The 14,787-nt window shown below is 40.7% G+C and overlaps 1 protein-coding gene across 1 annotated transcript in view; it reads left to right on the top strand.

Moving 5' to 3' along the window:
- igf2r.L (insulin like growth factor 2 receptor L homeolog) overlaps positions 1 to 10,763 on the top strand; it is a 90,442-nt gene extending 79,679 nt beyond the window's left edge. Inside the window, exons 44-47 of the mRNA XM_018262972.2 lie at positions 105 to 291; positions 3,492 to 3,647; positions 5,151 to 5,220; positions 6,940 to 10,763. Coding sequence (XP_018118461.1) covers positions 105 to 291; positions 3,492 to 3,647; positions 5,151 to 5,220; positions 6,940 to 7,329 — 803 coding nt within the window. The 3' untranslated portion in view covers positions 7,330 to 10,763. The remainder of the gene's footprint in view (positions 1 to 104; positions 292 to 3,491; positions 3,648 to 5,150; positions 5,221 to 6,939) is intronic.
- Positions 10,764 to 14,787: the final 4,024 nt, after the last annotated feature.

Genomic DNA, 14,787 nt, shown 5'->3' with positions numbered 1-14,787 from the left:
TCTTATTTTTTTACAATGAAAAAATCCTGATCTTTCTTAGTATTTAGAGTTGCTAAATCGTCACTGCCTTTTAATGCCAAAGTCAATCCTTATATGTGTTTCAGATGATGATTTGGACGCCGTGTTTACTTCTGACTCTCAGTGCGGCAAAGATAAATCAAAAAATACTACGGCCACCATCTTGTTCTACTGCAGTCAGATTGTCGGGGAGGGAAGGCCGGAATTCTTCCACGAAACAACCGATTGTCAATACCTGTTTACCTGGTATACTTCTGCTGTCTGCCCTTTGGTGTAAGTTCTGCCATACGTTGTACTTAACCACAGCGGTGCATATGCAATGCTGATATAGTCATGTGTTCCACGTGAGTTGTGTTTCATCTATTGATTATTTTACAGCTCAGAAATTATGAGCCTATTAGGGAAACCGAGCCGTTTACTCAACATGTCAATGTAAAATGTTGGATCAGCATTTTGTTTTTGTTTTTTTTACACTCAATACCCCCACCCCTCCTATATGGGGGAATTATTTTAAAAGTAGTTAATGAGCAAACCTCTGTAGAGCTACTGGGGATGGTCATTTCATTTACTGATTTCTCTTCCCCTTCAAAACTGCTCTGCAGAACCATAAAGGTGAGATCAAGTGAAAAATAAAATTGTTTCAGTGTCCCTGTTCTGCACTTATAATGCAAGCCTTCTTTATTATAATAGATAGACGGGAGCCTTTAACAACCACGGGTAGCGTTTGAATAAAAAAGTCTTTATTGCCAAGTATCCTTAAAAACATAAACGGGTATCATCCTAGAGCCCTTTAACTAAACCATGACGTGTCTAGTCACCTGACGCATTTTGTGCCTCTCTCTGACACTTCATCAGAGGCCTTCTTTATTAGGCTAGGGCCACAGAGGGCCGAAATCAGCCTGTTGAAATTTGCAGGCCAATTTCAGCCCCTACCGTAAGCAGTACCATCCTCCTTTCTTGTCCGGAACCCTTGTGTTTCACACACACTTGGCGAATTTTCGGCAAACAAATGCCAATTTTGCTTTTCGCAACAAGATCAGTCATGCAAAAGAAGGAGGAGGATAATGCTCACGGTAGGGGCTGAAATCTTCCCCATGTGAAGGGCTGTGGAGTTGGTACATAAATCCTTCAACTCCGACGCCTCAATTTATGGTACATCCAACTCCTCTGTTTTTAAAGGAACAGTAACACCAAAAACTGAAAGTGTATCAAAGTCATTAAACTATAAAGTACTGTTACTCTGCACTGGTAAAACTGGTGTGTTTGCTTCAGAAAGACTACTATGGTTTATATAAACAAGCTGCTGTACAGCCATGGGAGCAGCCATTCAACCTGGAAAAGGGAGCAAAGGCACAGGTTACATAGTACATAACAGATAAAACATCATTGTATTGGACAGGACTTGTCTGTTATGTGCTATGTAAACTGTGCCTTTTTCCAGCTTGAATGGCTGCCCCCATGGCTACACAGCAGCTTATTTATATAAACTATAGTAGTGTTTCTGAAGCAAACACAACTCTTTTACCAGTGCATGCTAACCGTATATTATATGTTAATTACTTTAAATTGCTTTAATTTTTTGGTGTTACTGTTCCTTTAATATATCAATGTATTTTTTAGATGATTGAAAGAAGGTAAGTACATAACATACAAGGCATTTTATCACTGCCAAAGCTCCAAATATAAACCACATATTTTGCTAATTTTTAACCAAAATCAAAGTTAAACTACATAAAGCAAAAACAACTGGGAAACCTAAAACAACTTATATATTAATTGAACCTAGCATATAGCTGTAGCTTATTAGCTGTTAAATACAATCAAAATAAACTAAAGTATTGTTCTTGGAAACAGAATTGCTTCTGCCATATCCTCCTTCATAGAAGCTCTTAAATCTGATTTGATTATTTTCAGTGCTTCTATTTAAAGTACATTTTTGGTGACTCTGACATGAGGTCATCCATTCCGTTTAGAAGAAAAGAGGTTCCGCCTAAATATTCGGAAGTGGTTTTTTTACAGTGAGAGCTATGAAGATGTGGAATTCTCTCCCTGAATCAGTTGTACAGGCTGATACATTAGATAGCTTTAAGAAGGGGTTGGATGGCTTTTTAGCAAGTGAGGGAATACAGGGTTATGGGAAATAGCTCACAGTCCAAGTTGGTCCAGGGACTAATCCAATTGATGCTTTGGAGTCAGGAAGGATTTTTTCCCCCCTCCTTTTTTTTTTTGCCTTCCTCTGGATCAACTGGCAGTTAGGCAGGTTAAAAAAAGTTAAAAAGTTGAACTTGCTGGACGTGTGTCTTTTTTTTCAACCTAACTTACTATGTTACTATGACTCCAGATACCCAAAATTGCTTCAGGCTCCACAGCTCTGCCTGTGTGGTCCTAGCCGTAGGCTCTTGTAGAGGAGCAGAACTTGTATCTTTGTGTGTACAGGTGGAGAACTGTTCGATTTCAGTACTGGGAGCACGTTTGCCTTTTATAGTGTGTCACTGCATTTTCTGCCTTATGAATGATGGTGAGAATCTGTTTTCTGTTTTTTATTTGCACTATGGAAATTAGGTTTGGCCAGTGTCGGACTGGCCCGGCGGGAAACCGGGAAAAAACCCGGTGGGCCCCGACCCTCGTGGGCCCCCGCCGGGCCAGAACCCTTCTCTATATATTTCGAATCATGGGAAAAAAAATTTTTTCTGGCGATGCGCAGCGCCGCCAGCGCATTCACGCCGAACGGCGCGGTTGCGCATGCGCGCCAAACGGCGCTGTTGCGCATGCGCGCCGAACGGCGCTCTTGCGCATGCGCGCCAAGCGGCGGTGTTGCTGGCCCGACGCATTTTAGTAGGGGTGCAGGGGGCCCCTGGACAGCAGTCCCGGTGGGCCCCGGGCCCCCCAGTCCGACCCTGGGTTTGGCACAGCCAATTCATATATTTGAACTAAATATTTACAAATGTCTGTCATCCGAACGTTTACATGCTTTTCTGAAGGCAGAAAGCGTCCTTTAATAATTGTTGGACATTGGTGTTTCTGTTAAATATATGGGCTCATTTACAAAGATCAGCAAAGTGCAAAAACCTTGTTTCCTAGGATTTCAGTGAAATGGTGCCTGCAAATCCATGTGTCTGATCCTGGCTGTACAGATATTTCTGTCAGGAAGCGAATAGTGCAGATTTGGGTACAAGTTGTGTGGGTGGCACATTAACAGGGTGCCTTGCTCTTGTACACTCAGCTAGGCTCATGGCACACATAAAGGACATGGTTCCTTTGCAAATAAGGGCGCTGAACCTGCAGCAATAAGTGCAGTTTTCACTAGAGAGCATCATACTAATTATATATAAATAGTACAAGCACTATTGTGTTTAAACAGTAATGGTTTTGTGGCCATTATTAATGCATATGTTTTTAATAACAAAGTTCAGAAAGGTTCAGTCTGTCATACTGAACCGGACTAAAATTTCCTAACATTTTATCTCTTGTAGGCCTAGTGGGAATCCAGGCAGTGACGATGGCGGCAACGAGCAGAACTACCAAGGCCTGTCTGGCCGGAGCCAAGCTGTAGGTGCTATTCTCAGCATACTGCTGGTGGTTCTTGTTATATGCCTGGGGGTGCTTTTGCTGTACAAGAAAGAAAGAAGGTAAGTGTGTCGGCAGAAAGACTCCACTGCTTCCGTTTATCTTTATCGGTCTGAAAATTGCTATAGTTTATTGCAATTCTACATCATCGTCACAGCTTGAAAATGTACATTAAGTGCTCTGAGATGGTGAAAGCGGAACTACTTCCTTCCCGTTTATAAAAAAAAAAAAAAAAGGAGCCAGTTTGTGAAATACATCTGGTCACAAGACAGGAAACATGACCACAGAGACCCAGGGCGATGGTAAGAAGACAGTCAGCTCAGTAATATCTGAACCACTTAATTTTCGGGCATGTTTGATTTTTGACACAGTGCTAAGTAAGGTAAGTCACCATTATACAAGAAGGGATCTTGTTCAGGAAACCTGAAACCGTTGAGGCTTAAATTTATTGTGATAAAGCTTTCAGACTGAAGAACAAGCGGTTGTCCCTTTATATAAGAGAGGCATCTTTACCCTCAGCAATGCAAAGTATTCTTCATATGTGAGCAGTGACTTATACTGCTTTTCTGCTTGTCTGCCCTGTGCAGTTTGGATTCCCTCTATATTGGCAAAAAGTCTTTATTGTTTTGGGTATGCAAAGAAAACAGGGCTTCAAGATATATTTTTTTTGTCCTGGATTCATCCAGGCAAATGTTATCTATTGCTAAAATGGAGTCTGTTGACTTTATTAATGTAATAGGGGTTGTTAATCAAACAGAACACGCTGTGCAGTTTTAGAAATAAAGTCTGCATTTGGCTGTTTTCTTTGCAATCTGCATTCTGCCTTACTTGATTAGCTGTAGGTCTGCGCTCCAAAATGGCTCACCCCTAGGATACAGCACTGCCTGCATTAGTTAGTACTATATTGTTATTAGGGAGTGGTGGAAGGCGTCCGTTCTTCCTCCCTTATGGTAGATGATATGGACAGGGAACATCGTTGCCTCCTGGTATATGTATGGGATCTGTTATCCAGAATGCTCGGGACCTGGGGTTTTCTTCGGATAATGGATCTTTCTGTTATTTGGATCTTCATACCTTAAGTCTACTAGAAAAATCATGGAAACATTAAATAAACCCAATAGGCTGGTTTTGCTTCCTATAAGGATTAATTATATCATAATTTGGATAAAGTATAATTATTATAGAGAAAAAGGGAATCATTTTTAAGATTTGGATTATTTGATTATAATGGAGTCTATGGGAGGCTTCCTTTCCGTAATTCGGAGCTTTCTGCATAACGGGTTTCCGGATAAGGGATCCCATACATGTACAGCTTTTTCTATGGTTTTTCATTCTGGAATAAGGAGCAGATAGCAGCTTACCCCAGGCTGCAAAGTGCTCCTTGCACCCGGGGTAACATAAATGACTCTCATGCATTAATAGGTTTGGGCTAGAAGTTTTTGTACAACGGGTCAGTTTAATAGGAGGATTGGGGCCCATGATAATGTTATTTCTTGGAAGATATCATTCAAAAGCCCCTGTATGTCTGACGTCTGTTTTATTCAGCTGTTTCAATTTTTTCGCAGGGAAAGTGTGATGTTCAAGATAACCAACTGCTGTAGAAGAAGTTCTGCTGTATCCTACAAATATACCAAGGTAATAACCACAGAGAGAATAATCATGTTAAAAAATGTTTTTACTTAACACACATAAAAAGACATTGGTGAGTGGGAGTGGGGTTGAGTTTGAAAAGGACAGGGCAAGGAAAGACCCAGATTATAACAGTTCAACAATACAATTAAGGGGTTGTTCACCTTTGAGTTATCTTTTAGTATGATGTAGAGAATGATATTCTGAGACAATTTCCAGTTGGTTTTTATTTGTGAAGTTATTTAGTTTTTTATTCAGCAGCTCTCCAGTTTGAAATTTAAATTTCAATGTGATTGCTGAGGTCCAAATTACCCTAGCAACCATATAATGATTTAAATAAGAGACTGAAATATAATTAGGGGAATGTCTGAATAGCAATGCGAGTAATACAATGTAATAAGTCACAATAACAATACATTTGTAGCCTTACAGAACATTTGCTTTTTAGATGGGATCAGTGACCCCCATCTGGAAGCTATAAAGAAAAAGGCAAATAATTAAAAAAAAATATATATATATAAAAAAAATTAATAAAGACCAATTGAAAAGTTGCTTATTGGCATACTAAAAGTTAACTTAAAGTTGAACCATCCCTTTAATTTCACATAATAATTTGAACCAGATAAAACAGTTTGAACCGCTGATAGCCAGCTGACCATTCCTCGTACCCTTTTGAAATAACATGCTGTTGGTGCTAGGGACACAAAAACTATGGAATATGTTTATGACTTTAGAAGGTCTAGCCAGTGGCGTAACTATAGAGAAAGCAGACCTGCTCACGCGGTCCTCTTTAGCTTTCAGGGGAATTCAGAAAGGTGTGAGCAGAAGCGTCTGTGTGTGCTGGGTTCTCAGAATTTTTTTCTGGGGGGAGGGGGGCTCAGCTCGCTCTTGTAACACCCCAGGGTCTAGCCACAAACGCTGTTGTGCCACCTAAGGGCAGATAGATTAGCACACAGCAGGAGAACTCCCTGTTCTCCCCTGTTGTAAATAACCAGTTTCCGTGTGATGCTGTGCATGTATAGAAAACTGAGATGCTGCCCAACAAAATTTGTAAAACTAACAAAATAGGGTCTGCCACCCTAAGGGCCCACCACCCTCAACCCCTTCACAAACTCACACCCACAACACCCTGTTGCATACCTCCTCTCTCCTGCCCTGCAGATTTCAGACAGCAGTGGGGGTTGAGACACAGGAAATTCCATGTATAATACCCCCAGAACTTGTAGCAAGATTGCACATTGGCCCTTCCATGTATATATAACCCTGGAACTCATAGCTGGATGACACAGTGGCAATTCCATGTATAATACCCCAGTGGCACAGTGGCAATTTCATCAATAAACACCCAAAGAACTCATAGCAGGATTACACAGTGGCAATTCCATGTATAATGCCCCAGAAAGCATAGCAGGACTGGACAGCCTGCTCAGCGTTGCTGCTTTCCATCAGCCACATCCCTCCAATTACATTTGGGAACAGACGGGAGAAGTGATTAGCACACTTAAGTACTCCGTGTCGGATCTGGAAAGCAGCACACAAGTGATCCTGTAGATCAGGGCCAGCAGGGAGGGCAATGGTCCTGGGTCAGGTTTTTTTCCCCTGTGCCCCACTGACCCAGTCCAACCCTGGGTTGACTTGTATGAGACCTTAGGGAGAAAGGTTGAAAACCATTGTGCTAACTTCTGTGTTTAATCTGTCCCCCCCCCTCTCCTATATAATCATCAGATCAACACCGAAGAAGAAGCAGATGACAATGAGAACGAGTGGCTAATGGAAGAGGTGTCCACAGGCAATAATGCAAAACCACGTCAAGAGAATGGTCACATTAAGTCTGTAAAGCCCGGGACCTTCACCTCACTTCATGTGGATGACCTGGACAGTGAGGATGAAGTCTTAACTGTGCCAGAAGTCAGAATTCAGGCTGCAAGGAGCAAAGAGAGGAATGCAAGTCAGGCACAAAGAGGCTACAGTTCCGCAATTGACGAGAAATTAATGGGCGTACAAAACGGAGCACGAGAAAACCCAATGAAAGCCAAGTCTGGTCACCATAAAAAAGAGAAGCCTAACATCCTTTCATTCCACGATGACAGCGATGAAGACATGCTGAATGTGTAGCACCTGTGTGTTCTCTCACTCCCCATTACTCTTTGTGCCTAAGAAAATATTGTTGGAACAGACAAAGCTACTGCAACCAAATATGAATGACTTGACCCAATGTGGTATTTCATTACGTTTTCCTCCTTGGAGGGGCATTTTGGCAACACAAACTGAAATAAAAACAAAAAGTGCAAGGAAGAAGAAGAAGGGAAGTGGCCTTTTTGGCAGTTTACAGTGATGATAATGTACAAATTTAGTGCACCGTGGGTTGCTGGGAACTTCAGCGCATTTTGGGAATCGTAACCTGAGATTCCTGTGCTATCTATGGGAGCTGATTATCTTCTTGCTTTGTATGTTGCACTTTGTAATCAATGAAATGCAAAGAGACTTGAATTATTGGATCCTCTGGCAGCGGTGATAGAAAAGAGACCACTGGCATCATCACTATTTATTCGCTTGAACTACATCTCAGGTTGGCTGAATAAACAGCATCAAGTTCTTCCTGCCGGCAGGGTATAATAATAATAATAATCATCCAATCATTGATGGAGCAGAGAAATGCACTCCTCTTCGGTCACAACCATTAGGTACTTGGCCTGTTCGCTTCTTTGGTTAATTTCTTTTTAATTTCTTTTCCAGAGCATTATATGAAGGACTGTCATGAATATCATGTTTTCTGTAGTTATATATCATAGGTATGAAACCTGCTGCTGTCTGTGCACGACATAAAATTGTATTGCTCTGTATGTGTTTGGGGTGTAGAGGTCACTTGCACTTGATTGAATCAGTACATCAAAATGCAGTTTTAATATAAAAGAAACCTATTGAAGTCCATGTGAGATTTCATCTTGATCCTCACTTGGGACAGATCTAGTAAATATCATTATTCTGAATCTAAGTCCAAGAGAGAGGCCTTAAACTGCACATCCTCCAGTATTTATAGGCAGTGAGCAAATACAGCTAGCAATCATCTTCACAAAACCGGCTCAGGCCAACTTGGGTGCTTCCATTTTCTTTTTGCTGAACAGCAACGTAACCAAGGAGAATCCATGTTTAGCTGTATTCTGGGGGTGAAGTGGCCACAGTATAGTATTGGCACTTTAAATATTTCCTTAAAGGTATTAAATAGTGATAGGAGAGTAAAGCTTGACGTAAATGGAATCTTTATAAATTGGTGTCAGGACATACGCTTGGTGTGCCACATTCACTGGCTTCAGTTTGTCTCTATCCATCAGACATGAACATCTTTATAGTGAAGCAAACGCAGTGGCACTGAATTTTTGGGTGCAGCAATTCCACGAGCGGAAGGAATCCATTTTCTCTTGCACTTTTTACTATCTGGTGACAGGCCTATTCCATAGCCTGCAGGGTTGTTAGCAAAAGCTTCTCCAGCCAAAAGGGCTGGGAAATACAAAGGTCTGGGATGTCTTTAACCTCAAGAACTACTTGTATTTTACCATGAGGTCTCTTTAAATGAAGCCATGAGGTCCCTTTAAATAAAACAGATAACACTCCCTTTTATCTTTGGCTGTGAGCAGCATCCTCAGCCACTTTGCATTTACGCTTAGCAAGAACGATGGTTGTTGTCGTTTATAGCAGCCAGGCAACTATAGTCTTTTTGACAGCTCTGTTTTTAATGCAGCATATGCAGAAATACCAAATAATGTCTTCTCCCACTACTGATAGTTTTAATATCCGCAGCTGCAATACAGTGATTTTTATGAACTTTTTTATTTTATTTTTTTTTCTCACTTCTGCAAGAGCCAAACATCCTTATAAATAAATAAGTGACCTCCTTATTATAAAGCTTGTTAATGTATTGGAGTAAATACAGAGGGTTATTGGACAATCAGGCAATAAACCCTAGGGGTGGCTCTAGGTATAAGGGGGGTGGTTTTGGTTCTAGACATTCTTTATTGCATACGAACTTGAGCTTCTGGGGGGGGGGGGTGTTCTCAATAGTATTTAGTTGGCCATAGACTTGTTTGGCGAGGTACCCATATGAGCAGATCTCTGCCAGATTTAGACACCCATGTTGCAGGGTCAAGTCAAACAGTTGCGGAGCACATCCAACACACCAACGGTTGGATTTCTGCATTTCTGGGGGCCCAGTTAGTAGCTAATATTGGTCAGTGTATGTTCAGAATGAGACTAAAGAGTAGTATGTGGTGGATGGCAATATTAGGTTCAGTTCTGCTTTAGCGCATGGAGAGGGTATAGTTACCCTTTGTGTCTTCTGATGTAGCCAGACAATCAGTGGCACCCTTCAGTTATCTTTTCTGCCCTCACCACCCACAAATAATGCTGATTTGCCAACCAGTAGAGCATGTGACTGGCAGAGCAGTAAAGCAGCAAAGTAGCAGCCACACAGCTAGTAACACTGCTAGTATCATTTCTAGTAACACTGCTAGTATCATTTCTAGTAACACTGCTAGTATCATTTCTAGTAACACTGCTAGTAACATTGTTAGTAACACTGCTAGTATCATTTCTAGTAACACTGCTAGGAACACAGCTAATAACACTGCTAGTAACATTGTTAGTAACACTGCGAGTATCATTTCTAGTAACACAGCTAGTAACACTGCTAGTAACATTGTTAGTAACAGTGCTAGTAACATTGCTGGGTGTTATTCTGAGACACCAGTATCCAGATGGGGGTGGGTACATACTGTAGTTTGGAAGGGTAACTTACAATGACCCCCCGCCTCGTGTTTCCCCCAGTGTACTTCCTCTAAAATACATTTGCTACTCTACTTGGAAAATTGAATTCCTGTGCCACAGACAATCCTGCTAAAGGGAGGGTTCATTTAATAGCTATTTTAAAGCAAAGCGTTTTTCCTTTTTTAACTGCGGTGCCAATGTTCAGAGTGGTGTGAATAGAGTAGCAAAGTCTGTATCTTGCAATTGAGAGTACACATGCCATCCCTATAGCTATTTGGACCTCTTTTTTTCCTTTTAATAAGCAAAAACAGGTGCAGATGGGGGGGGGGAAATGTAGACGACATTTGCACTAGCAACATATAACGTGTTACTCTGCATTCACACCTCTATATACCTTGCCCGATGAATGTTTATTTATAAGGAGGTTTGGTCTAGTTCATATGCAGATACACTGACTGGATCTTCCCTTTAATGCTTGCCTATAAGAATTCCTTCTGCGGGGTTCCATACTAGCCAATCATCCTGCTCTCTGCGTTTTTTTGTATACGGCCTCTTCAAGGGATGATCAGCCGTAGGTTATTTGTGGTACGTGTTTCCCTGCGAAGTTAATGTAAAGGTCCTGTAAAGCTGAGATGTTGTAGCGCAGATTGAGCCTCAGTTCAGGTACTTCCCGTGTGATTTGTAAATTTTTGCTGATTCTCTCGGTTGATTGGTACATGAAGCTTTTTTTAATTTGTGATCCTCTTGTAATATAAAAGTACTGAACAAATAAAAAAGATAAGTTATAACTCAATTGTTTATTTCTTGTGTAGGGTCAACTCACAGACATCCCACCCATATCTGCCAATGAAACCTTGCCCCCCAATATTCACTTCTACTGTAATCGAGCAGAACCCACATAAGATTCCTTCCTGAGTTTTGTATGGCCCCCACCTTACCCATGTAGCGCTAACGCTAATTCACTAAAATACAGTCCAGGGCGCCGAATGATGGCGAAGTTGTGCTAGCGTTGGCTAATTTGCATACGGCGGGAAGTTAAAGTACAATGGACGTATATGTTGCAGCCAATACATTACACTACACAAGCCCGGGGAACCTTAATAAAATAAAGTTGTTATATTGCCCTACACATGAGCCCAGTGTATAGTTTTTGTCCCATATGTTACAAATGTAGGGGGGAGCCAGGGTACCCAAAAAAAGTTACGGACTTTTGCAGCCTATCACCCTGAAAAAGTAAAAGACCCCAGCGTTTTTTGGGAAAAATTTTCAACTAAAAATTGAAGAAGCCCTATACATTTCATTATACTTCGCCTGGTCTGAGCTGATGAAGGCAAGTCTGCCGGAAGAGGTAACGTTGAGTAAAAGGCGCATCTAAGTGAATTTGCGAAGTAATACTCTTTTGCCAGAGAAAAACTTTGCTTGGATTAAGAGGGCGAAGTAGCGCTAGAGTCTATCTCCTTCTCTAGCGAAGTTAGGCCTGCGCCCGTTAGTAAATTGGCGAAGTCCCGAAATGACATCACGGTGGCAAATTTTTGCTAACTTTGCCCTTCACTGAATTTCCCCCTATATGTTAACTCTGATGAACTACCTCTTAAAGGAGAACCAAACCCTTAATTATATAAACTCTACACTACATAGACCCCCTCCCTGCTCCCCCCCCAGCCTAGCTGTTACCTTTGTTAAATGACCAAATACACCTCCACCCCATCTGATCCCTAGGCATTTCCATAAAAAAAAACAACATTTCTCAAGCTCTGTATACATTTTTGGTTGTAAATGTTTTCTGCATAAAATTCCCGTGTAAAATGTTATGTGAAAAACAGAAATTCTCCAATGAAAAAAACATGTTGCTGCTTTTTTTTTTATGTGAGAATTTACTGGCCTCCTTCATTTTCCCATTAAGTTAACTGCAGAAGTAAAACAGTATAAAGTAACTGCATAAAATACAGAGAGCAGACAGCACAGCATAAAAAAAAATTATACAGCCTTATAAATTCTCCATTGATTTTACAACACTTTTCGGCATAGATAATTTTACACAGCATGATAAATCACTCTTTGAGTGATACTCTCTGAGTAGCGTCTAGAGAAATGGAGATAGAGACCTGTATTTATGTCCTGAGACATCTAACGGCTGTGAGCTCGCAGGGGAGAAGAAGCTTTTCTGGTGGTGCAAGATGGCGGGACCCTTGGACTCCATGGGAAAGTGGTGGTTTCCTTTTTTTTGGGAACTAGAAACTAAAAAAGCTGGATGCAGCTGCTTATTGGAAGTAAAGGTAAGTCAATTGCTTATGACTGGCTTCTCAAAATGATGTTACTGGCACCTTTTGCCCCAGAAGCAGTGTCAGACTAGGGTGTATGGTACGATTCGGGTTTTCACTCGATTTTGAGTTTGTACCCAATCTGATTAAATCTATCTTTTCTACTAATAAATAAGTTCTTATCGTGGATTCTAATTTGGTTGGACTTTTTATTTTAAACAAATCAGATATATTTTGATAAATAACCCCCTCAGTGTTAAATCTATACTATGACAATACATCCTTAAAGTGATATAGTCCAAGAAAAGAATTCTTCCCGTTACCATACATATAGATCATATAATGGGGTTTCTTTACTGGAATAGCACATCCACACAGTCTCCACAATTTAACTACATTTAGCAACATCACCAGTAATGTTTGTCTCCAATGTTAATAAATATGCCAGTAAGTCTTGTGTTCCAGTACTCAGTGGTTGTGCCTGGTAAGCCTGGCTTAGACATAGCGGATGCCCTGATCCACCCATGAAACGTTAGTCCCACTGCTGCTGCAAACATTTATTTTGTTGGAATATTGGCACTCTCACATTAGCAAACATATCCATAGGTATGGGATCTGTTCTCCAGAAACCTGTTATTCAGGAAGATCTGATTTAAAGGGATACTGTCATGAGAACATTTTTTTTTTTCAAAACACATCAGTTAATAGTGCTGCTCCAGCCGACTTCTGCACTGAAATCCATTTTTCAAAAGAGCAAACAGGTTTTTTTTATATTTAATTTTGAAATCTGACACAGGGCTAGACATATTGTCTGTTTCCCAGGTGCCTCCAGTCATGTGACTTGTGCTCTGATAAACTTCAGTCACTCTTTACTGCTGTACTGCAAGTTGGAGTGATATCACCCCCTCCCTTTTTCTCCCAGCAGCCCAACAATAGAACAATGGAAAGGTAACCAGACAGCAGCTGCCTAATACAAGATAACAGCTGCCTGGTAGATCTAAGAACAGCACTCCAGAGAACAAAAATCTAGGTCCCATTGAGTAGGAGAAACAAAAGCATGCCTTCATTTCACTGTAACACTTGGGGGCACATTTACTAAGGGTCGAATATCGAGGGTTAATTAATTCTCGCTATTCGACCCTCAAAGTAAAATCCTTTGACTTCGAAAAAGTCGAAGGATTTACCACAAATACTTCGACTTCGGGAAGGTCCCCATAGGCTAACAGTGTAGTTCGGTAGGTTTAAAGTGGCGAAGTATGTAGTCAAAGTTTTTTTTAAAGAGACAGTACTTCGACTATCGAATGGTTGAACGATTTTTAGTTCGAATCATAGTCGAAGGTTGAAGTACCCAAAAGAAACCTTCAAAATTCAAAGTTTTTTATATTCGAATCCTTCACTCGAGCTTAGTAAATGTGCCCCTACGTATAATGGTGCGGTTGAGTGGGGAAAACACTGGAGTCTGAGCCAAATTGGCAGGATTTTAGCAAAGAATATGCCTTACGCATGCTGACTAACGTCACTGTACACTGTATATTACAATCAATATTACACCATCCTGTTTGTGCTCAGGCAGGCGAGAGTTCAACCATTTACATATTAACTTTCTTTTCTCTGTGTCTCTGTTATTAAACTTTCATAGATCCTTTTGCCTCCTGTTGCTGGGGCTGTGACATGGGGACTTCATTCAGGACAGAACCAAACACACAAAACATAAAGGTTATCTCTCTTATACATAAATCAGTTTTCCAAAAAGCTCCAAAATACAAGAAACAATTATTTATTTTAGAACAATAAGACAGTACCATGTACACAGTGTTAACTGACCATACATTTGTACTGATGTCTAACAAACCCCATTGGATTTTTCAACAATTAAAGGAAAACTAAACCCTAAAAATGAATATGGGTAGAAATGCCATATTTTACATACTAAACTTATTGAACCAGCCAAGAGATTCAGCATCTCTATAGTACTAATGATCCAGGCCTTCAAAGTTGTCACAGGAGTTTCCAATATTGAATTCTGTTAGGAGTGTCAGTGACCCTGCACGTGCTCAGTGGGCTCTGAGCGGCTGTTGAGAAGTTAAGTTTATGGGTTGTCACAAATTATCGAGAAGAAAATGAGGTTGGCCTGTAATATAAACTGATGCTACAGGGCTAATTATTAAATTCTGATGCTGGTTTCTGTGCTGCCATGTAGTAATTATCTGTATTAATTACTAATCAGCCTTATATTGTGATATGTATATTCTCTATGTACTGTGTATTGTCTTTATGTCCCTAAGCTCAGAGCATGTGCAGTGAATCAGCTGAAAAGAAGATGGGGAGCTACTAGGGCATCTTTGGAGACACAGATCTTGCCTTGAGCTGGTACAGAAGCCCAAAACATGTAGCCTTGGTTTAATTGCAGCTACAATCCAGGGTGATCCAAAAAACCATGTGTGCAGCATTGGACTAGGGAGGCCGGGGCCTTTTTAGCAGCTAACAGTTCATTCTTTATTTCTGGCATAATTCATGTATAGTGAGTGAAAAAAGAAAAACATTAATAAGT

Source organism: Xenopus laevis, chromosome 5L (genome assembly GCF_017654675.1).
Source record: "Xenopus laevis strain J_2021 chromosome 5L, Xenopus_laevis_v10.1, whole genome shotgun sequence".
Taxonomy (NCBI): Eukaryota; Metazoa; Chordata; class Amphibia; order Anura; family Pipidae; genus Xenopus; species Xenopus laevis.
Note: the sequence above shows the minus strand (reverse complement) of the source record. Positions and strands in the feature narration are given on the sequence as shown.